Genomic DNA, 26,180 nt, shown 5'->3' with positions numbered 1-26,180 from the left:
TGTGATTACTATCTATTGTGTACTTTTTATACGAAGTTATGGATTCGAAATTCGAATAGTTTTTTTTTTATCTCAATGCGACACGGTGTAAATCACTACATACCTATAAAACAAAGTCGCTTTCTCTGTCTCTATGTCCCTATGAATGCTTAAATCTTTCAAACTACGCAACGGATTTTGATGTTTTTTTTTTATTAGATAAAGTGATTCAAGAGATGACACAAAAACAAATAGCAATAAAATTTTGTGACTTCTAAAGTTATGAAATAAAACTACGAGGAAAAGTCAAAGACAAAGAAAGATTATTTTAAATTTTATATCCATTAAACAAAGCTCTTCAATTCTAACTTAAATCTAAAGAACTGTTAAATATTTTATAATGATATTTGTTCAATAAATTGATTTTTCAACATTCTGGGAAGTCAAGGTTCGTTAATTCCTTAATTTGTCGAGAACATGAAAAGACTTAGCGTACCTATTTCTCTGAAAATATCGATGTATCTAGAACATTAAGTCCTATAATTTTCCCTCGAAAGCAGTCATCGACTTGTTTTAATTTATGTACGTACTAAAATCTTGAACAATTAGTAAACAATGAATATCCTATTGAAAGTACGTACTATATTTTTTATGTCTTGTATTATTTATTTATTTAAAGTATTTTCTGCTTTTATAATGACCAATCATAAAACGAAACAGGCGAAAGAAATCTCAGCGAATTATTCTTTTAATATTAATGATTAACTTTCGTATAATTTTAAAAACTGCCGGTTTACCAATTTACCTGCACATCGCTAAAAATTCACTAGTAGGAACTTCTTATCGGCGTACGTTTACATAATTGAATTACGGGGACTATCAATCAATCTAATAGAGTCTTTATTGGATGCCTTGGATTTCGCAAAAGCGTCCCACTTTAATCCCATTTACAAGTAAAGTGGTCCCACGGGCCTCCACGTTTTTCAAGCACAAGTTTACTATGCTTCATAAACTCGAAAACATTTGCATTGGAAACGCGTCCAGCAACAATGCGTATTCTCTTCCTATTCGGCCTGTCTTTCGTAGTAATCATGAGTATTTTATGCAGCGAAGATTCGGAGGAGCAAAGTTTGCTGCAGAACTTCGAGGATAATCTGTTTTTGTGGAGATCGAAAAGGGAACTTGACCGTTTCAACAGCACCGAGTCGAATAGTACTTTGAGGCATAGGAAACTCCTGGAGAGTTTCAAGATAAGATGGCCGGTGTCGAGATGGCGGGAATTCAAATATTTCACGGACGATTACTTGGACCTGATAAATGAACATTGGCTGCAATTTTCGCCGCCGTATGAAAGTGTTCAGAAGTTTCTGGGAGCCATCTATGTGCTGTTCTCGACGGTCGGCTGTTGGGGGAATATTATGGTCCTTTTGATGTATTTCAAGTAAGTAAAATGGAAAAACTTAGAAAGTAGAATTAGACTAGAAAACTTTTACTTAAATCTCGGAATATTTTTCACAACAGTAGGTATAGGTATGTAAAATAGCGACTAATAAAGTAGATAGCAAACATTATTCAAGACTAAAAGATAATTTGAAATTCAGAAGTCCTATAATTCTGTAAACTGTATTATTCACATAACCAATGAATGCTATTCAAAAATCGTCAAAGATGCATGTTTCTTCCAATTTTTTTCTAAACAGGTGATTCGTCTACTTTATCTTACCAAACAAGTAGGTACACGTCTTATTTTTATTGTTTTGGCAGAAGTCTTACTTAGAACTACTCCATCTGAACTATAATGCCTGCACCTACATATTTTTCACAATAGTTTGCTTAAAAATATCAAAGTCGGTCAAACGTTATCTTGTTACTAGGCAAGTCGGGAGATTTATATGGCAAAACTTTTGTTTAAACGTCAATTTCATACTCCGTTTAATGTTCATAAATGTTTCAAAGCAATCGGCTTAGAAACAGAATCAATAAGGGAAGAATTGTTTTTTGTATCTCCCATAATAATTGTTTCGAAGCTACTGGAATCCTTTGAGAATAAATTGGTTTAGAATTGCTCATTTCAATCCGGTAGAAAACGTTTTATATGCAAAATATTTCATAAAAGCAAAGAAAATTAAATAGGAGCTGCTGTCACTGGGCCATTTCATGTCCACATTTAATGGGGCAAACTTTTTGTTAGAATATAATATTATTCACTTGGAATTTTTTCCAAAACAAATTGTATTATCTAGGTAAGTTCGTTATTTAAGTGGAATAATTATTACAAACTAATCTATACATACTAATATTATAAAGATGAAGAGTTTGTTTGTTTGTACGCGCTAATCTCGGGAACTACTAGTCCGATTTGAAAAATTGTTTCGGTGTTAGATAGTCCATTTATCGAGGAAGGCTATAAGGCTATATATCATCACGCTGACCAATACGAGCGGGTAAAACCGCGAAGCATAGCTAGTATTGAATAACAGGCATTGACATTCACTACAATGAATACACCCAACACACACCAAACACTATAAACCCAATTTTTTAAATTTATAACCCACCTCACAGACATCTTGATTTTGTAAACATACCTCAAATATAAGTTTAAATAGGTAATATAAAAACAGGTATTCTTACATTAATCCTATATTCTTAACCAAAAATAGAAAATAATTACACCTGTTATATTTTGAAACACTCGCGCAAAATGGCCGATTTCCTTTATTTTTCCTTAAAGGGAAAAATTATGGAACGAAAAATAACACTGCAAATTTGAGTTTATATTAAAATGTCTACTTTTTGAGTATCGTAATAAATTGAAAACTTAGTATTCAATTAGTTTAGTATTAGTATTAATTTAAGTGTTATTATAATAAACGAATAAAATAAAAAAATCATTTATTGAACCAGTATACATTACACAAAAAAAAGGACCCCAGACTCCTAATAGTATAGCTTTCGCTGTGTTTCAGGAGCCTGTAACTTCCCGATACACTATATACAAAAGTTCAAAAGCAATGCAAAAATCTATTTAAAACAATGTAATTCAATTAACTAATTTGCTTTTTATAATTAATATTAGGTATTTATAATTGCATAACTAATTTAAAATAATTATGAGATTAGTTAATTAGTGGTTTTTCATTAAAAAAATGTTAAATCTGTAATATGTAGGTACTTACTATAAATTTTACAGATTATAGTAACGAATTATTTCCAGTTTTTTAGAGGATATCTGTATCGTTTTTTTTTTCACTTGTTTAAACTTCCCTCTTACGATCAATCAACAAATAATATGTATTCTGTTCCTACGCAATCATCATAAAGTCTAATTAGCCCTTCGTTGGCCCCGTTTCGTAACAGTTGTTATGCTAAGAACAAATCCCGCAAAACAATTACCTATTAAAATCCTTTTTACCGTTCTTGAGTTATAAGTGGTTAATTACTATTATAGATATTGTATGTTTATTTCCTTATAACGAAGTTTTCTCCGTTTATTATTATACACTTTTCATTGTATAACTGTTACGAATTTGTATTTAAACGAACTAAACACTTCAAATAATTTAAAAAGTAATCATTCTAAAGTCTAAACAATACACTTATATTCTTCAGTATTTCGCCTAACCGAGGTACTTGACCCGACGAAACGTTTAACAAATTAAATTCGTTTATATCGAGGCTTCTAAGGCTAAATTGTATCATTAGACAATTTTGAGATAGTGATAGCGCTGATATATCGTTATCTATTAAGGATAAAGGGACGAAATATTGTCATCAATAGCGACAACAAAGGTATTGTGTATCTTGCTTAACTGCAAGTGTTCACGTGACGGAGGCGAAAAATAGGGATTTTAGGGATGTGTCCTTTATCTACAGTAGGTAAGACTCTTTGTTACCCGACTGCGAAAGAAGGAGTTAGGTTTTACGAGTGTTTGTATGATCGTTATCGGTTATTTTATTTAGCATGCCCGACAGACCAAATCGCTAGTTGTAATCATCAGAATAATGGTTGTGACATAAGCTATTTAAATTAGCTGCCGGTTTTTGTGTCCATCATTATTTATCCCGCAGTTACCTACATGTAAAACTACGATTAAATTTGTAAAGATTTTCTTCGTTCGCATTGAATATTAGCTTAGCAGAGTACAAAGTTTACCTCCTCTAAAATAAGTATAACTATAACTTAACTGTATAATTATAAGTAACCAATTAAATTCTTAATTAACTATAAAAGTTCATATGTATGTCGCTTGATTAATTAAATAGGTACTTACTTAATGGGAGAAGTCATTACATATTCATTTATGCGAAAATATGGCGAATACAAAAAAGACTGAGCTTTTAAAAACATATCTCATATTACAATATGGATATCAAATATAAATTGAAATGCGTCGTAGATTTATCACCGGGGGTGGAAAATAACAAAGGATACATTTTACAGTAGAGTCTTGTTTCTCTTCGGTTTTTTAATAAAGCTACCTGATAATAATGTGTATATAATGTACCTACCTATTTGTTATTGTTGTCAAATTACCTACAAAAACAATGTATGTAAAAGTGTCATACAGTTGTATTGCTTAGAATACATATACATATTATAATATATAAACTGACATAATATATATGTATCCTAATTTGTAATGAAGTTCAATGTGTACTTACCTAACTCCACAGACATAGATATTAATGTATGTCTGTGCCTAACTTTTTTATTCTTTTAATTACTTCTACACATTATATAATTCAAACAAATTTCGATCTCTTTAACAATATTAAAGCTTCACAATGCATATTGCTCTTAAAAAGTGTTAATTATTTGATTCTCTATAAAATACCACGTTTAATTTAAATAACAATTGAAAATGGAACGATAAAATAGATATAAGTTATCTGTGGTAAATGTCAATAATAGAAATTCCCGCCAAATTTCGCAACGTCCAGAATCCAGATAATCGAATAATAACCCGAGGAATTCCGATTGATTCAAACTTGATAATTGTTCAATAATAATTTAAATTTTAGACTTGTAATAGATTTACATGAATGGAATATAATAACGGTAAGACTCTTCAAAAACTATTATACCACAGTCACAGATTATCTACTAAATAGTTAGGTACATACTACGTAAATGATACTCTGTAGCAATTTCATCAAAATTTTCCTTTAAGAAAACTTTCTACAATCTTTTTCATCTGTGCAATGTAATACTTCTTTTATGTAGTTCTGTATTTTTTCTGTTTTCCTTTTTCCTTGACCCTAAACTTTATGGATCAATTTAAATAATTGTAAATTTCGTGTGTTCATGTCGTGAATCATGTACCAAACTTGGTAAGTTTATAAGGAGATATTATTATAAGTGTATAATGTATTAAATATAGTGTGTGTTCGTCTTTTAGAGAAATACTTATTCTCAACGTCAATTCATACATTATTATTTACCCAAAATAATGGGAATTTAAAATTAAAACGATTTAAAATAGATTAATTAAACCCATACAGATAAAGTCACGATAGTATCTAAATGAGCGTCCCATACCGTCCCTTTGTTTTCATATCTAATCTCTAATTTCCATCCAAAATTTACACTTCAGAATAAATGAATATTATAGAACAATGTTCTAGAATTTTCGAGAACACTATACAAAACGCTATTGGTAAATTGTTATTCCCAATACTTTCACTATAGTAATTACAATATTTACCCAACAGAGCATTAGTATGGGACTCATTACTTATCTACTATAATATTATGTACTCACGACTCATATGTTAAACTTACCTAATTAAGTCTGGAATACACCTGGATACTAAAAAACGATTATATGAGATTTATACTTCATAAATTTTACAAAAATAAAATCAAGCTACTAAGATTAGCATAGAGACTATTTCACTAGTTAAAAACCCTAGTCATAGGCCATATTTTTTGTTATTTGTGATTTTGTGATATAGGTATTAAAAAGCAATGAAAGAAAAACGTTATAGTATTGTTTCACAAAGCAAAGGGCCAGCTAGTCAAAAATATATTTAGAAATATACTACGCCACTGGTATGCTTACAAATTACGAGTTGCTACCGAAAGTCGTTCTCGTAAAAAATTAACAGAGTAAATATTTTAAAGTAATTAATTAAAACCTTTTAAGCTGGCCTACATGTCTACATACTTGAAATTCTGTGTTTTAATTACTGCTGTTGCATGCAAGGCTTTTTGTATTTAATAGTAATTTGGTAGGTATGTTTATTTACCTCTAGTTTATTGAAAATAGCAATATCGGTTTCTGTGTCAAAAATTTTCTCCTAGAGTATTAATATTACAATATGAAATAGAATAAATATAAATAACTTTAGAATAGAGGGAAAAGAAATATAATTCCTCAACCTATCCATAGATACGTACATTTAAATCGTTCAAAAATTGTAGAAAAGCAGTTTTTGTTTGAATATTACTTTGTAGTGTCGATAAAGCGTAACTTAATATAATAGTAACGAAACTATAGTACCTTACTATTATATTAAGTTTTTTTTTAAAGGCCCCGGGGAAGGAGCCGTGGGTTATGTCGGACCGACTAAAACCCCACTGTGTTCCGTCGAGCCGCTTTAGTGATGAAGCCGCGGATATTGATGGAATTCTTTCGCAACCAACGAAACAAGTACCTAGATAAATATATCTACATACATACATTACATTACCAGCCTTTGTTCGTCCACTGCTGGACGAAGGCCTCTTCCAAAGCACGCCACTGAGCCCGGTCGACGGCCCTCTGCCGCCAATTGTTGCCTGCAACCCTGCGGACGTCGTCACTCCACCGTGTAGCAGGGCGTCCTACGCTACGTTTGCCGAGCCGCGGTCTCCACTCCAAGACATGTGTGCCCCAGCGGTTGTCCGTTCTGCGGCACATATGACCGGCCCACTGCCACTTCAGCTTGCTAATTCGTTGAGCTATGTCGGTGACTTTCGTTCTCTGGCGAATAACTTCGTTCCGGACTTGGTCCCTTAGAGAAATACCGAGCATAGCTCTCTCCATAGCTCGCTGAGCGACTTTAAGCTGGTGGACCAGTCGTACTGTCAGTGTCCACGTCTCGGCTCCGTAGGTCATAACAGGTAGGACGCACTGATTAAATACTTTCGTCTTAAGGCATTGTGGAAGTGACGATGCAAAGACTCGACGAAGTTTCCCAAATGCTGCCCAACCCAGCTGTATCCTCCTGTTGATCTCTCTCTCGAAATTGTTTTTGCCTAATTGGAGCGTTTGTCCTAGGTAGACATACTCTTGAACTATCTCGAGAGAGATTCCGTTGACGTTAATCGGCTCCGGTAAAATATGATGGTTGATCATTATCTTTGTCTTTTCTGCGTTCATGCGGAGTCCGATGCGTGAGGAAGATTCAACTAGGTCGTTCAACATTTGTTTTAGTTCTTGCAGCGATTTGGCCATAATGACAATGTCATCAGCGAATCTCAAGTGTGAGATATACTTGCCGTTGATGTTGATGCCTCGCCCTCTCCAATCCAGGGTCCGAAACATATCCTCTAACGCGTTGGTGAACAATTTTGGTGAGATTACGTCACCTTGTCTCACGCCTCGCCGTAGATGGATACGTTTCGTACGCTGGTTCTGGATTTGGACGGACATGGTTGCGGCATCATACAATGACCTCAGCACTTCGATATATCGCCAGTCAACCTGGCAACGCTGCAAGGACTCCAGAACAGACCAGGTCTCGATGCAGTCGAAAGCCTTCTCATAGTCCACAAATGCAATGCACAGGGGCTGATTGTACTCTTCTGTTTTCTGTACAATCTGCCGCACTGTGTGGATGTGGTCTATAGTGCTGTATCCACTGCGAAACCCGGCCTGTTCAGGGGGTTGAAACTCATCGAGTCTCCGTTGAAGACGGTTCGTAATAACCCTGGAAAACAACTTGTAGATATGGCTTAAAAGCGATATGGGCCGGTAATTCTTTAAGAGGGTTTTATCGCCTTTTTTAAAGAAGAGTACTACGTTGCTTTCGCTCCACGCCTTCGGGGTACTCCCAGTGAAAAGGACAGAGTTAAATATTTCCTTAAGCTCTTTTAGGATAGGGGCTCCACCTGCCTTTAGAAGCTCCGTCGTAATTCCATCCTCTCCTGAGGCCTTCCCATTTTTAAGTTGCTTTAGGGCCAATTCCATTTCGTCTAGGCTGACTTCTGGCAGCTTGTCTGTATAATGCCGGGTTAAAGTGGCTCTCGGGTCTTTATTAGTTGGAACATGGTGTGGTGCCTGTGATGTGTACAAGCAGCTGTAGAAGTGCTCAACCTCCGACAGAATCTCCGACTCCGACGTTAAGACGCTCCCCGTGGATGATCTCAGCTTTGTCAGATGGGACCTTTCGAGTTTTTGCGCAAACACTTTTGATCCACGATTTTGCTCGATTGCCTTTTCGATTGCAAGAGCATTATGGGATCTAAGGTCGCGTCGAACCATCCTACTTATCTCCTTGTTCAGTGCCCTTTGTTCTGACAAAGCTGGTGGTGGGTTTTCACGTCGTTTATTCATCAGGGCCAGAGTCTCCCCCGAAAGCTTACACTTCTTGCCAGTGGGTTTCTTCTTAAAGAGTCTTCTGCCTTCGTCCTTTAAGATGTTTACCACTTGGTTAAGTCTCTGATCAATATCATCGGTGGTTTCCAAGGCAGCGAATCGATTGCTCAGTTTTAATTGAAAATTTTCTGGTTCCGCGACAGTTTCCAGCATACTAGGCCGGAGAGTTGACTTCATCATTCGTTTTCGTTCAAGCTTACAATTGATATTTAGAGTGCCTCTAAGATATCGGTGATCACTACCTGTTTTAAATCTTGTAATCACTGAGACATCTCTAAATATACGCTTTTTGTCCGTAATGATGAAATCAATCTCATTTTGGGTCTTACCATCAGGGCTTTGCCAGGTCCATTTCCTTTGTGAACTTTTCTTGAAGAACGAGTTCATCAAGAAAAGTCTTTCTTTTTCGAGGAAATTAACCAGCATTTGGCCCCTCTGGTTTCTGCTTCCAAAACCGTGCGGTCCTATAGCTGACTCACTACATCTTTGTACTCCCACTTTAGCGTTGAAGTCCCCCATCACCACGTTGTAATGTGCCTTTTTGGTATTGTGTAAGGCTTTGGATATGTCGTCATATAATGTTTCGATTTCTTCGTCAGAATGGGTCGATGTCGGTGCGTAGACCTGTACCACCTTCAGGTTATACCTGTTGGTGAGCTTCACTATAAGGTACGCAACTCTAGGGGAAACACTTGAGACTTCAACAACGTTGCGACAGAGGACTTTATTAATCAGGAAACCCACACCTCCTTCAGAAAGACGTTCTCCTTCTCTGAAGTACATAACATGCCCCGATTCAAGGGTAACGGTGTCTTCTCCCTCTCTTCGAACTTCACATAACCCTAGAATATGCCATTTTATTTTCCCTAGCTCCTCTTCTAGCTGTGTTAGATGTTCGTCGAGCCGTAGCGTGCGTCCGTTGTACGTTGCGAGGGTCAGTTGGGTTTGGCGGCCTACCGTAACCCGGGGATTCTTCGCACCCCCTGTTCTACCGTAACCACGACCGCTGCCGTAGCCGGGAATAGTAGAACTACCGGGAACTGGGGGCCGTGGTTGAATTTGACTTGCCATGAAGGTAAATGCCCATAGTCGCCACGCTGGGCATGCGGGTTGGCGACCGCAGAGCATAGCTTCTTTCCCACCAGTGATGCTGCTGCCCATCACCGGTTTATTGCATTTAGCTATGCTGTTTATGGATGGTTATACCGCCATCAATCGGTCGTCAGAGCCTCGTCCGTTGTTTATCAGGATGTACCACGAGAAGGTGAGGTTGACAATTGGAGCACTAAGATGTTGATGTGCTCCCTTACACCCCTTACACACTAAATATATCTATGGGTTGTTTATAAAATCGCAACAAAAGCTTTAATATGTGCAAAATATCATAAAATGAAGGATACAGTTTACAAACTTATTACGGTTCAGCTGATTTCTTCGAAGGGATCAATTTAATAAGTGAATTGTATAGAAATACTGATTTATCTACATATATGTTAAGGGCACCGGACAAATAAGGGTTGATTTATAAAATGGATCACAGTAAATTTTTATGTCCTTCTTTTATCTCACTAAAGTGGGTTAGGATTTTGATCAACACAAATTAAATTGATGAATACAACCATTGTATTAATTCATTAAATAACAAGGCTTTTTTTTCGAGTCAGCATTGTTGGGTAAAAAGTAATAAAAAAGTTGACCATTATAATAAGAAAATTGACCAATTGGAACTTAAAAAAATAACGTGCTAGTCGGGCATATAATATTATAACCTTAGACCTCTATGATATTTAAGTGGGTTAATTTACGTTTCAAAAGGAAATTTCGTGTTTTTTACATAGCGTAAAATATAGAGCAAAGTATCTATGTCTATCTGTAGAAACTGTGTGTAGAAACTTAGAAAGGACAGAACTATTTTGTATTTACCACAATACAAAAAAAAGTTGGAATAAGTACATAATATTTAACTGAAAAAAAAACAGCATCCAACTCGGTTGTAATCCATACTAATATTATTATAAATGCGAAAGTAACTCTGTTTGTCTGTCTGTTACTCAATCAGGTCTAAACTACTGAACCAATTTTCATGAAATTTAGTATGGAGATATTTTGATTCCCGAGGAAGGACATAGGCTACTTTGTATCCCGGGAAAATGACGCAATCCCCGAAATCCCACGGGAACGGGAACTATGCGGGTTTTTCTTTGACTGCGCGGGCGAAGCCGCGGACGGAAACCTAGTGTCAAATAATTCACAGATAAGACCGGACATGACCAATGCTCTGTGACATTTTTTCTGAAATAATAAGGTAACTTTTGTTGGAATACGATAAAATTGTATGAAGTCATACCTTTAACCTTTTAAGCTTCATAAAAATAAATATTTTCGTAAACATGTTATAGGTCTACCAGAATCTGATGGCATATTTATATTTAAAAAATAAAAGATTTTCATGTGGCAACTTATTTGACAACTATCAAATTGGTTGTCAAATTATTTGTCTTTTTTGCAGTTGATGAATAATTTTTAGGATTTTGTTTAAAAAATCTTCGAAAATGTCGAAAAAGCCGCTGCGATCACAAGCAAGAGGTGTTGTTTATAATGTGTATAGAAAAACAATCGATGAAGAATGGTCAAACACATCACAACTTTCAATTTTGAAGATTTTATTGGTAAACCGGACTTACACGTTTTGATACTTTAAATTAAAAAATATTATATTATGTAGGTAACTATAATATTGTTTGTTGATGTAATTTTATGAAAACTTATTACAGGAGTTTCCAATACGGCTATTCGTCAAGTCCAAGCTGGCCAAGTCAATTTAATAATGTGTGTATCATGTTAATACTTACGAAAATAAACATAGTTTTATTTTATTTTTATTTTATTTTATAAAAAATTATAAGCAGTCTAGTTTTGATCTACATTATAATTATATCGATATTTTCACATGGCATACTGATAATTAATATACAAATATAGGTACCTATGTATAAATAATAATATGTATTAGGTACCTGTATAAAAGTAATATATGTATAATGTATATTATACATGTAAGTATGTAAGTACTTACATAATATTAAGTGGATATCTCATTATTAAGTACAGTATTGTCCACTTATGTAATGTCCAGTGGCGGTACGTTCATACAAGCCGAAAAGCCCGGCTTGCCTAAGGAATTCGCTACGAGACAGGAAAATACCCAAATTCACTTTTGAATATTCGCGCGCAACAAGCAATTCAAAATTTGCTCCGAAATTCAATGAAAACTCACCTACAAACAATGACGAATTCGAGTCAAACTTTTTAATTTCATCCTTCTTGCTATCCAAATAAGGTCGTACTTTGTATAAACAGTGCGGTGTCCTTCTTGAGTGACATATAGTTTTCTCGCTTGCACTCGTGGGCTTTTACCGGGCTTTGCGCTTATCTCTTCTAACGTATGAAATTTCGTTGAAGTAGCTACATACCTATCTATAGAATTCTATAGCAAAATCTATGGCCAACAATGCCGGGCTTTAACTGTGTGAAGATAGTTACGATTGCGCGTCGCGCGAACGAACGTCGTGAATATTATTGTTAGTATAGTTTAGCGCGTGATTATACCGGTGTAATTTAGGTTAAGTTTTTCGAATTTTGTGATAAAATAAGTGTCGCGACACAGATTGTATTGTAAATTGTGATGGTTTGCTTTGTGCTCAGCGGGGAAAAGTAAAATCATTAAACTTTACTGTAAAACAACAATAAATTTCTTCATCAAAACCAACTCCCGATTTGTGCAGTAAGTCACATAAACCAAATTTTAATTGTAATGTTTACGAATTAATCGATTTAATGAATGAGAATTGGTTAGAAGAAGCCTTCTGATGAAACTTGCACATATTTTGGTATTTACGATTCTTGCTAGTAGGTAGTTCTTCCACGGAGCGTGCTTTCTCAGCGTTAAATCGAATTCATAGGTAGGTTAGGTACGTATTTAAGATATACACAAGGCCAAGAACGCCTTTCTGAATTAACAATGACTGTCATTGAGAAAGAGCTGTTAATTGAATTAAAACAATCACCTAAGTAGGTACCTACTTCTATTCCGATGTTATAAAATATTTCCTTCAGAAAGATCGGCGTTTTGAATTAGAATATAAATGATCTGTACAATATTTTATAATAATATAATGTCATACAGTTTTATATAATTTATAGATATAGATTTTAATATGATTGTATTGGTAAACGTTTGACTCAACTGTTTGCGGGCGCGCGTGAAGATTTAGAAGATTTGATTCGGTATGTTCACATTTTTTATAAGTTTTATAACGAACATAGGTACCTACTTAGAAACACAGTGTATACCTAATTTAAGAAAAGGGTACCCAGCAAACACTTCGAAAAATTTGGGCTTGCCCAGTCCTTACACCCTAGGCACGCCACTGGTAATGTCCACGTATGAAATGTGAAAATATTGAGGACAAAATAAAAAATAAGCAGTATCAACATCGTTCAGTCCATTTTCCCTAGGGTTGCACACTCAAAATTTTGATTTCCCTAATTGCCATCAGATTCTGGTTTACCTATATATACGTCGATTTATTTATACAGCGTAAAATAATATACTTAATGTAGTTATGTACGCCCTTAGTTTACGCCCTACGTATTATTTTAACTTTAAAAATGGTGTATATTCCACAATAGACATATACCTATACTAGATTTCCGCCCGCGGCTTCGCCCGCGTTTGCAAAAGAAAACCCGCATAGTTCCCGTTCCCGTGGGATTACCGGGATAAAAACTATCCTATGTGTTAATCCAAGTTACCCTCTATATGTGTGCTACATTTCATTGTAATCGGTTTAGTAGTTTTTACGTGAAAGAGTAACAAACATCCATACATCCATACTTACAAACTTTCGCTTTTAACTTTATATATAATAAGAAGATTATAGAAAAGTTTCACCCATCTCTATACATATTATATAAAGTTAGTTAAAGAAACCCTATTTCCCTTGGTCACGGCATCACGTGTGAACGACTGGACCGATTTCGATAATTATTTTTTCTTATTGTATTCGTTATCGTCTGTAGAAAGATCTTATAATGAAAAATTAAAAAAAAATTGGCAGGAATAAAAAAAAAAGAAATCATAACGGCTATTAAACTTCACGCGTTTGGCAGTTTGCGTGAATATAAAATCAATTATTATTAAAACGAAAATTTAAAAGAAAGTATAACTCAACTTGTATATTTTTTTATGGCTTACGATTATAGCTTACGATAATACCTTCTGACGTACCTAAAATAACGACTGCAACTTTTATTTATAACTAGCTGTTCCCCGCGGTTTCACCCGCATTGCTCCGCTCCTGTTGGTCCTAGCGTGATGATATATAGCCTATAGCCTTCCTCGATAAATGGGCTATCTAACACTGAAAGAATTTTTCAAATCGGACCAGTAGTTCCCGAGATTAGCGCGTTCAACCAAACAAACAAACAAACAAACAAACAATCAAACAAACAAACAATCAAACAAACAAACAAACAATCAAACAAACAAACAGCTTTATAATATTAGTATAGATATTTGCCAATAAGGCGAGATAAAGTTCATATAATATAAATTGCCTCCTTTTAATACCTAGGTACTGTGAGCATTCCCTTCCTTACTATCCTAGTTGCACAATAAATATAAATGAAAGCTATAAAAGCATACGTCACTACAATAAAGTCAAAAAGCCACTCCCTCCTTGACTCAACAGGATACTCTTATGTTAGGACGGTATTCATTAAGCATATTTTGTCCAAACGACACCTTTTATGTACTAGAAAAAACGCATTTCTCCTCTTTACAATATTAGTTTAGAATCATGATTCGATATGGTTTGACGAATATGGTTTGAAACGTTAAAATCTCAGATTGAAATCCATACTTCCATACTATATTATAAATGCGAAAGTAACTCTGTCTGTCTGTCTGTCTGTTACTCAATCACGCCTAAACTACTGAACCAATTTGCATGAAATTTGGTATGGAGATATTTTGATACCCGAGAAAGGACATAGGCTACCTTTTATTGCGAAATATGTACCACGGGCGAAGCCGGGGCGGACCACTAGTTATAAATAAAGTATAAACCATTTGTAAGATACCTATAAGTCTGTAATTTGTGAAATGTGGTTGAAAGCCAAAATTTATGTTTTTCAGTATAAAACGAAATTTATTAACGTTAAAATTAAAATTACTTAACGTTAGAGCATTTTAACTTCATAAATCATAATGAAAAAACTTACTTGGAATCATAACAGTAAATTTTAATTCTATATGAAACATAAATCATAATACGGTTTGATTTCTAAATTTAATTCCATTTTGAAAAGATAAAACCTCAGTATTTTCCAAACCCACAGACGATCTACATAAGTTCTAACTTATTAAACATACTTTTCATTATCATACGCCATTGTATAAATTTGTATAACCTGACATTTAAAAATGAGGCTTCTATTTCAGTTTTTGTATAGAAATGGAAAATTTACTAAATAAATTTTAGACATTTTTTCTCGCTTACCTACAAGTCCCTGTAAGGTCTTCAAAACATTTAATTTCATGACTATTTGTTTTATTTTATTACTAGCGGTCCGCCCGGCTTCCCCGTGGTACTGGTGGAATATAATAAAAAAAGAATTATCGAAATCGGTCCACTCGTTCACGCGTGATGCCGTGACAACGCGAAACGGGTTTCATTTTTATATATTCACTAGCTTCCGCCCGCGACTCCGTCCGCGCGGATATCGGTCTTCGCGTGGATGGTTTATTTCTTCATTTTGAGTAACTCTGACAATGATATCTTATAAATATATATTGGACCCAAATACGGCTAGGCCTATAATAATACGCAACGTGTGTTCGCGGTTCTACAGAACAACGTCTATGGATAAAACTGAAAAGATTAATAATTTTTTTCTACGTATTTTATTTAAAAAGTATCCTATTATACGCCCAGGATAATAAGGTATAATTATACCAAGTTTCATCGAAATCGAACCGTTAGTTTTCACGTGATGCAGACAGACAGACAGACAGACAGACAGACAGACAGACAGACAGACAGACAAAAAATTTTTTAAACACATATTTGGGTTTGGTATCGATCCAGTAACACCCCCTGGTATTTATTTTTTCAATATTTTCAACTTATTTTCAATGTACAGAATTGACCCTTCTACAGATTTATTATAATATGTATAGTTACAAATACAATGAAATGAGATGACAGAGAGAATTATGAGTTTAATGAATAAACCAATTTACGGTGAAAACAATATTAATATGTTAATTATTATTATTATGCATACAATATATTTTATTCCAATAAGAACGACCGCTCGCCACACTGGACACGTCCGCTCGCATCAAAATTCATAAATTTTATGCGTCGCGCGGCTTTTTTTTTTTTTTTTTTTGTGGTGTTTCTCAATGTTAGCCAGAAGGGCTTCTACATTTTAACGCGGACGCGGGGGTGAACTGAAGGTTCACCCTGGTAGCGACATGCACAAGGGCGTCCCCCCTTGACGGGGACCACGAACCTCGGCTTGAGCTGTCGCTTGAGTGGAGGAGGCCAGAAGGGCCCTAATCGGACGGGGCGTCGCGCGGCGCGGATCGCAGTCCTTATATAGGAGTCGTGGCAGGCGTGGCATCGTGCGGCTCTCGTGTGACGCAAACGGTTCAAGCCAAATCCGACTTTCGGAGCTACATGTTACGGCGCTGAATCCACTGCGGTATAGAACAACGTCTATGGATAAAACTGAAAATTTTAGTTTATTTTTTTTTCTACGTATTTTTCCAGGATAAAAAGTATCCTATTTTACGCCCAGGATAATAAGGTATAATTATACCAAGTTTCATCGAAATCGAACCGTTAGTTTTCACGTGATGTCTTCACATACAGACAGACAGACAGACAGACAGACAGACAGACAGACAGACAGACAAAAATTTTTTTAATCACATATTTGGGTTTGGTATCGATCCAGTAACACCCCCTGCTATTTATTTTTTCAATATTTTCAATGTACAGAATTGACCCTTCTACAGATTTATTATATGTATAGATATAAAATAACATAAATATACATTCAAATAAAACACGAACCTTATAATACAAAAATATAGGGAAACACATATAAAAATCTGTTTAAGTTCTTGCTCTAGGTCAATTTTGTTTAATCTTCAGAAGGGTCTCCATTTTTGGTGATTCCACCAACAGTATAAAGAGTATTACATTTAATTTATGGATCCCCCATGAATATTTTATGACTTCATTTAATATATTCATTATGTAGCAAGCAAACGCATACTGCTATCCTGTTACAGGGCATTTTAAAGTGTATTTGGTGATGTTGGAAAAAAATGATTTGAACAATGAAAATTTACCTTACCTCAATCTTATGAATTAAATTCCCTTTCCAAAATATTACTTTAGAACTTATGTATAGACAATAGACATATTAACTAAAGATTCAAAAGATTCACTAGAAGATTCAAAAGTAAAAGATTCCTAACATAAAACGTTCCTATAAAATATTTTTACAAGTCAGAAAATAAAGCACTATCTGTGAACTTTTAGAGCTTGAAATCACTTTGGTAATAATCGCAATAGGTACATAGTATTTGAAATATATTATAATATAAGACTTTTATATACAGCATTACTAGATTTAGTTTACGAAAATTCTTATAAAAATTGCTAAAGCCATTTCAGAGGAGTTTGGTTAAAAAGAGAATTAAGAGACAGCTATTGCTCAATATTTATCAGCTTTAAGGCCCCTTCCTTCATGGTTAGGTTAAAAGGACCTTTGTTTTAATTAAGTCGAAGTGACTGCTATCTTAATTCTGCTGTTTAACTTTTAGAATAGGTCATGTCGGTTTCGTCAAGAACTGTGAATTTTGCGCCTAGCTAAATTAATCTACGCACCTTTATAAATATTTCACTTTGTAACTTATATTTTAAATTTGCCAAGCGCAAAATCTTTCTCAATGTCTAATTATATCGCCAATTTATACCAAAAGTACGCATTCAACGATACATTATTTCCTAAAAACCACACAAACCCGTAAAGCTTACAAACTACAGTACAATAAAATGTTATTAACCCAAAACATGTTATCTCACGGTGAATTACAATTAGCCCCAACAGTTTAAACACTCGTGTGACAATTAAAACTAAACACATAAAAACATCCGTGAAACTTTCAGCACAGCTGACTATCCTTGCCAGTTACCCTTGCCAGTTTCATTCCGTTTCGACGCGTGTAGCGAGCGGTCGCGTACCATGCCGCTCCAGTGAAAATGCAAATAACGAAAATATTCCTCATCATCATCCCAATAATAGTGCCATGTGACAACACGCACACAGAGGAACTGGACAGTGTTAACAAAAAAAGTGTGCTATATTTAAATAGACATTGCTACAACGATCTGCTGCGATGTGTCGAAAATTTCAAATTGTGGAAGAAGCGCAAACGATTGATCAGAATGTTCGATGAATTAAAAGTGAGGATAAAGAGGCGCGCAATGGATCACGAGTTCGTTTTGGACGTGAAGAGTACACCTGTGGCTCGCGGGGAGCCCGTGAGCGATAGTGACACCTTGGTAGCTTTTAAGGAGCAATGGCCGTTGCAATTTTGGCGGCGATTTTTGTTCACGGATGACTATCTGTTGCTGATCAACCAGCACTGGTTGAGCTTCCCTCCCCCAGACCCTTCGATACAGTATGTGCTCGGTGGTTTGTATGTGACTATGGCAGTGGTGGGGTGCTCGGGGAATGCAGTTGTTATTATTATGTATTTTAGGTGAGTATTCCTGAATTTTAGGACAAACATTTTATGCTTAAATGAATTAATTAAAAAAAAAATACAATATGAAAATAAAAATGTTGTGTGGTTTTATGAAACCACGGTAAAAGTGAAATTTTTTTTCACACTATAGACATTTAACTAAAAATTATCGTATTTGTACGATAATTATCGTACGTATCGTGCGTCACGCGACATGCGCTACACAGACCAAAAAGTTTGAGACGATGTAATAAAAGTTTCACTTTAATAAAAAGTGCTAAACTTTTCATGGATTCACCATAACCCTCCAAATCCTTACAGCTGTTTAAAATTTTGATTCATTACTTTTTTAAGCCTGGCTTGATTCAAAATTTAAATGAAGCAAAGATTTATTAAGCCGTAAATTCATAAGGTTCTAAGTAAACGATTTCTTTCAAATTTATTACAAAGAAATGGATATTGAAAATGAGACAATGGATCACTTCCTATATTTTTAAAGGAACCCTTTTTAGGTACGAATCCAGTTGATTTATTCGTACCATTTATAACGAGAAACACCTTTCAAATAACCAGATTCTTTATAGAAATCTGAGATATTTCTGAAGTCATTATATTTTTATCGTATAATAGGTATCTATGAATTGAGCGTCTTTTAGAAATCCTAGACGTTTGTTAAAAACCTTCTGAAAATAGCTACATGTCTTTACTCCTTTTGATCATGAATATGAATAAGGTTTCTATTGTGCATTATTAACATTCCGAAATAAATAATGTATTGGTAGTTTGTAAATATGCTTTCTCTTATTGTTATTGGCTTATTCGCCCGAATAGCGTCGATGTCTATACAAATACAGTCTTTGTAAAAAAACTAATTTGAAATTTTTGATAATATAAATGTTACCTATAAATTTTGTAAAAACCTATAAATGTTGTAAATTTTTGATAATATTGTAGAAATTAAACAATACTCTTTTGTAAATATAGGTAGATCTAATGACAACTAAATAAAAAAATATAATAAATACCTAGGTATATCAGGACAATTTTCACACATGGCACGTTCTGATCCGATACTAAGCTTTCGCTTGTGCTATGGAAACCAGATGGCTGATAAACATACATATTATATAATTTTAAATAAATATTTATATAGATAATAAACGCCCAGACACAGAGCAAACATCTATGTTCATCACAAAAATATTTGCCCCGGGTGGGAATCGAACTCACGACCTCTGGCTTGGAAGGCACGGCCAATAAACAGAGATTACTTTGAATAATTAATAAAATGAATTAGGTATGAGTAGAGATACACATTAGTAATATTAAGATTGTAAATATTAATTTACTTGATGTGGATCCTGTTAGCTTGCACTATATATAAAAGTAGTCAACGCCCTTAGGCAAATGTGACGCCCACTACCCTTACCGGTTTTCCTGCTCACTTTATGAATTAACTGGCCGTTTGTCCCGGAAAAACAAAAATAAACACATATCCTTTGGCACTGAGGTATAATGTTGCTTTCTGCTAATAAAATATTTTTTGAAATCGGGTTCGTATTTGTAGACGTACAAATGCACACACGACAGCTATCGTTTAACGTTATTTTTTATATTATCAGCTATCAGCTAATGTGATTCACATCAAAACTGGAGCAGCTGTACCTATCAGACAATAACTGAGACAAACGAAACAACATTTTAAATATTCCTTTGATTTTAGTACAATACATTACTTCATAAGCCTTTGATGAAAGGTTACCTTAAACTTTCAGTCAATCAATTTTATTTATTTACATATTGGAAGTAACCCAAAAACAACACCTAAAAATAACAACTTCTAACTTTTAAGTTAAACGTCTAACTTGCTTGCTACGTCCACTCGAAGTGCTATAGCCCAAACAGCAAGTAGAATTGGCAAATAGCAATAATTTCTAACTACATATTTCAAAACAATACTTTTCATTACTTACTAAAGGCCTGATCATACCGTTTATTTATAAATTGTATATAAAGTAAACTTTCTCTTTTGATATCTATTTCTAGCGTGAAAAGTATGAGAGTTATTATATTTGTTACATATTACCAGGTTCTGAAATATTTCGTAGTAGAGTTTATAATAACAAGCAAAACCTTTACTTATAAAATACTAGCTTTTCGCTTATTAAAAAAAACGCACCAGAATCCGTTGCTTAGTTTTAAATATTTAAGCATACATGGGGATATAGGGACAGACAAAAGCGACTTTGTTTTATACTATGTAGTGATAAAAATTAGAGGTATTCGCTGTACACATAATATAAGTTTTTAATAGGTATTTAATATATTATACATTTTGTCGGAGAAATGAGGGATAAATTTTATGAGCCACTATCTATATTGAATATCTCGTCTCATTCGGTTGTCAGGAAATCAGAGTTGCGATAAAATCATATTCTCTGTATATTTTATTTAGTTATATGTATATTGGTAATGTCTCGGCGTCGTTTGGATTGCACCAAGATGAGATAAGGATGTTCTAAATCATTTGGTATCATCATCAAATTATTTCGTCCACTGCAAGGACGTAGGCATCCGAGAGATGTCCAGGAGGGGTCCTGTAATTTGATTAGCCATTTTGTCCAATTGAGTAAGTAATAAATGAATAATATATGGTTTACGTTCTAATTCTGATGAACATTTTGCCTAAAATCAAACAGGAGTGCTCATTGTTCAATGAAATTTGTTTTAGAAACGAATATCGCACGAAAATAATTTTAACAATACTACATTGTATTACAGTATATTGGAATACCATAGCATAACTTTATACTATGGAAATAGGTAGTAGGTACTTTCATTATTTACTTAACGGTGCAAGACTTTCTACGATAGTAGTGATATTGATATCTTTTCCAATATTATCAATCCATATCGAATCATCATTTTTACAAGCCGGTTAACGATATGACGCCAATGTGATCGCACCATAAGTCCGTCAGTCGGTTCGACGCTCAGCATAATGGCCGCTGGCCAAGAAAGTTTCAATTGCAAATCAAAATCGACGCTAAGGAAGTCAGAATACGCACACTCAAAATATAATATTGCGATTCGCGACAAATATATTTTTAGTTACGTTTGTTGTATTTGTTTTTGTCGAATAAATTATTTTTTTCTTGTTTTTATATTCTGTTCAACAACTTTACTTTATTATTTAATTCTATTGATGAGAGATATACTTACAAGTCAAAGATTCAGAAAAATCTTACAAAAATGTAAGTAAGTAGGTAACTATCTATTTAGAAATATTAATAACGTAATACATTATAAACTTTACTCATATTCGTGATTTCAACAAAGGGTCCAAAGGGAGCAAGATACGTAGCTATTTTCAGACGTAAATGTAAAATTTCGAATAAGAATTCATAGATATGATTATAATAAAGCCTTCCAAAATGTATTATGCTATTATTAAGGTTTAGAGACATTTATTTCAAAAGAATTTTACAATTCACTTATTCTAATTCAATAGTGTTAACTTGTACACCTTGACAAAAATGTTAAAAACTTGCGGGTGAGCGGAGAACTACTCTGTACAATAATATTATCGTCTTATGACGGTATGGCTGTGTTCGTAAGGAATGCTAACGCGGATATAAATCAACTAAATGTGACATCGAGTGCATGAACTAAAATAAATATTAATTGTAAATTTATTTAAACATTTAGTATTTAAAGTAATTTTACAATCTTGAATATATACATTATCCGAGTATCTTAAATATTATAGTATCTGGGATTTACAGACTAGTACATCTTATTTGCTATTATTGTCCAACTATCGTAAATATAATATATTATCGTATATCTACACTAATATTATAAAGAGGAAAACTTTGTTTGTTTGTTTGATTGTAATGAATAGGCTCATAAAATACTGGACTGATTTTAAAAATTCTTTCACCATTAGAAAGCTACATTATCCACGAGTAATATACTCACGCTAAGACCAACAGGAGCGAAGCCACGCGGGTGAAACCACGCGGCACAGCTAGTATAATATATGGTAACACAGATTGGTACATTTCAGTGACATCATTATATTTTATATCTTGCAGACATGATAATATTATTACAGCAAATATGGTTCGAATATTTATTTCTTCCATTTTGCTTGCTTCTCTCAATCCTCCTTTCAAAAGTGGAAATAGTGACGCCAATTATCCTCGTCTCGGTGGAAACTGCTTTTAGATGGGGCTGTATACAATTTCTATCGAGTTAAAAGTCCTTCAGGATACTAGTTAAATAAATAAATGTTTTATTATGAAACTGGACTCCTACAAAAATTTAATAATGATCAAATAACTGTATGTAAGTGTATGGGGTAACGATGCAATCTATTGATGGTGCATTTTCATATTCATAGTCTTCCTCAATAAATGGGCTATCCATGGGCTATCTAACACCGAAAGCATTATTCAAATCGGACCAGTAGTTCCCGAGATTTGCGCGTTCTAACAAATAAACTCTTCAGCTTTATAATATTCAGTATAGATATCGGATATAAGACTAATATTGAAAGAATGTAAATTATTCTTTTTCAAAATTATCCTTTTATATTTGTCAAAGAGTTGAAAGTCAACAAAATATAGCGAAGACTAAAGAAAATAATGGTTTATTAGCTTCCAGCTATTTGCGAACTTTCTCGAAGTGACAAAGGCCTTCCACAGATAATTTAAATAAGAATGGTTCATGTTTCCGTATTGAAGAAAATGGAAAACTGTTTCCACACTTTTCATGTTTTACGTAGAAACTGATTTAAATAAATTGCTAGTTACTTAAATAAAGGATTCATATTAATTTGATCATATAAATTACAATTAAATATTATATATTTCTACAAGAAAAATTACATTTTTAAAACTGTCAGTTATTACTAGAAAAAAATAAAACTCAAATTTGAATTAAGATAAGCTTATTTATTTTTTCTTAGGCCGGCTACTCACGTATCTGCCGCAGGGGCAATATTGGAACAATCTCGGTTGGTGGACGGTCGGAGCAATTTCAGCTGTTCTCTAAATTGCCCTCGCTTGCCTATACACATCACAATTAAGGAGCCAATTAAGGGTCCAATTTCAAAATTGCCCCTGCTGCAAGTACGCGAGTAGCAGGTTTTAACGTTTCAGGTCTAGTTATTCTCATAATTCGCAGTAAAACTCTCACAAGCTTTTAAACTAGTTTCTGAGTAATATGTATCTTACTGGGCAAAATTTATGATGTTACAAAAACTTATATACGAGCAACATCAGGCAGGCCAACATAAAGGTTGAGGTTAATACAACTAGAAAGTCAGCGTTAATCTATAAAAGTATTATAAACATTTATGAATGAATGAATGAATGAATTTCCATGTACAATAAATAATAAATACACTACTTTTTAATGTATTTTCTTGTGTTTGATTTAGCGCGAGTATGACACATTAAGAAATTAAAGATTTTCACGGATTTTAAACACGATTTATTCATTATATTTTAATCCTGACGTTCAGTTTGCAGCGAGCTCGAGCGTGGTCACGGTGAGACTGCTACTTTTCAATGGTCAAAAGAATACAAAAATAAGACTGGCTATTTACAAGTTTTAACTAAAACTAAACAGTTGTATTATTATTCAAATCGTTATTTACACTTCGGTTCCCAAACATTAAGTTTTCAACTACTGTATTTTAAATAAACAATCAAGGAAAACAATGAGCTATAAAAATAACACCACAGTTTATATAAATTATAATGTTATTCTAGACAACACTATTTATTATTTTACAATAATTACATGACAATTAACATACCTATTAAATATAATTTATTATTGTCTATAAAAACTTTAATCTATAGGTACTCCTATTACAAAGCTGAAGAGTTTGTTTGTTTGAAAGCGCTAATCTCAGGAACTACTGGTCCGATTTGGAAAAATCTTTCGGTGTTATATAGCCTATTTATCGAGGAATGCTAAAGGCTGTATATTGGCTGTGTAATACATAGCCTTTAGCATTCCCTACACACAGTGTGTATCATCACGTTGAGACTAAAAGGTACCTAGGTACCTAGCTGTTATTCGTATAAATAGCATGCAACATTATTCCAGCATTACCATATTCAATATTTTTTTATTGTATAAAGTAATGTAGGGTGTCATTTGTCACAAACAAATAGCGAAATAATAAATTATGATTAACAAACCTAGAAAATTAGGTATTTAACATTCAAGTTCAGAAAAATATTTACAGAACTGGCTTAAAAAAACAATTGCACAGATAAAATAATAATCACATCTATCATTTATAATCTGTGCATACAAAGAATTTATATAAAGCATCCTTGAATGTTCTCAGTCTGTTTATAAAATCGACAGATTTAAAAAGCAAGGTTAATTAATAACATTAGCTTTTATTTGATCTCCATTATAAACAATTTATCAAGGCTGTTCTAAAGTCCAATTAAATAGTCTAGTCCAGTGATGTCTAGACTAAAAAATTCTTTTAAAACTATTTGTCAAATCTCAAAGGAACATCGGTAATTACTCTTGGAAACGTAACAATTAATAGATTCCGTTGGTGACCGATTTCGTCTAAAAAATATAATTTACATTGTTAAAGTCAATTCAAATACAATCCTCATTCTATATTTATATTATAAATGGAAAAATAGGTCTGTCTATTACAAATTTATGGCTGAAAATGAAAATCACTACACATAGTATAAAACAAAGTCGCTTTCTCTGTCCCTATGTCCCTTTGTATGCTTAAATCTTCAAAACTACGCAACGTATTTTGATGCGGTTTTTTTAATAGATAGAGTGATTCAAGAGGAAGGTTTAAGTATATAATTTATTAGATTTTAGACAAAGCGGGCGAATCCGCAGGCGGTAAGCTAGTATTAGATATTTCAAAAAATCTGCCCCAAATTTGAATTGATTAAAGTTTTTGCCGCCGCGCGAGGCACACCCAGCTTATTTATAATGAGTTAGAAAAAGTCTGAAACACAATTGAATTTCTTTCATAGAAAAATTGAAAGTAGGTATACGGTATAAATCGGCACGGTAACAACCAACAAATTAATATTGGATAGATATTAAATTATTTTTACTAAATTATAAATTTAATAAAAATAATTTCTAACTCCTGAAAGTGTTAATTTAATTTGAAATATGAACTTAACGACAGTAATTAATGGTTAATGTTGTCTTCAAAAGGCTATAATATAAATAACATGAATATAATATTAACATAACCTAAGTTCTTTGTCTAAATCAAAGATTCTGAAGTAGGAACCTACGTACGTAATATAAAGAATTTCAGCTTTTTCTGAACAACTCTTAACGGACTCCTTAGCTAGTCGAGATTTTAAATACCTACCCATTAGGTAAATTGTTTCCTGTCCCTTTAGAAAAATGGATTTTACGATATCTGAAAGTGACGTTTATTTTCTATTATTATGTTATAGGTACGTTACAATGATCTAAGGGTACGTAAGACAAAAATCGTGCGTAAAATGGTTTTAATTTTTGAACAATATTTTTTTACAAATGAATTGTCTGAACCTACAGGTCAATTATTTCTTAATAAATAACTAAATTTACTCTTATTTACCGAGCAATATAACACTTTCATCTTAATATTTCTAAGTACCGAATGTTTATAAAGCAAAATGATTAGTGGAAAATCAAACAGAACTTAATTCAATTTCTTAAAATTCATAATATATCTACTTCTTGAATACGAATAATCTTGCTCGTATTCAAGACTT

At 33.6% G+C, this 26,180-nt stretch overlaps 1 protein-coding gene across 2 annotated transcripts in view; it reads left to right on the top strand.

Moving 5' to 3' along the window:
• Positions 1–695: 695 nt before the first annotated feature.
• The window catches only part of LOC123693152 (opsin, ultraviolet-sensitive-like), a 52,004-nt gene continuing 26,519 nt past the window's right edge, over positions 696–26,180 (top strand). Inside the window, exon 1 of one of the 2 annotated variants that reach the window (XM_045638123.1) lies at positions 696–1,420. In XM_045638123.1, the coding sequence (XP_045494079.1) occupies positions 1,029–1,420 (392 nt within the window). In that variant the 5' untranslated portion in view covers positions 696–1,028. Of the gene's footprint in view, positions 1,421–17,871; positions 18,412–26,180 lie in introns of those variants that run through there. The other variant, XM_045638122.1, reaches the window with a different exon arrangement.

This window comes from Colias croceus, chromosome 7 (genome assembly GCF_905220415.1).
Source record: "Colias croceus chromosome 7, ilColCroc2.1".
NCBI classification, from domain to species: Eukaryota; Metazoa; Arthropoda; class Insecta; order Lepidoptera; family Pieridae; genus Colias; species Colias croceus.
The sequence above is the reverse complement of the archived record's forward strand: the minus strand, read 5'-3'. Positions and strand labels throughout refer to the sequence as shown.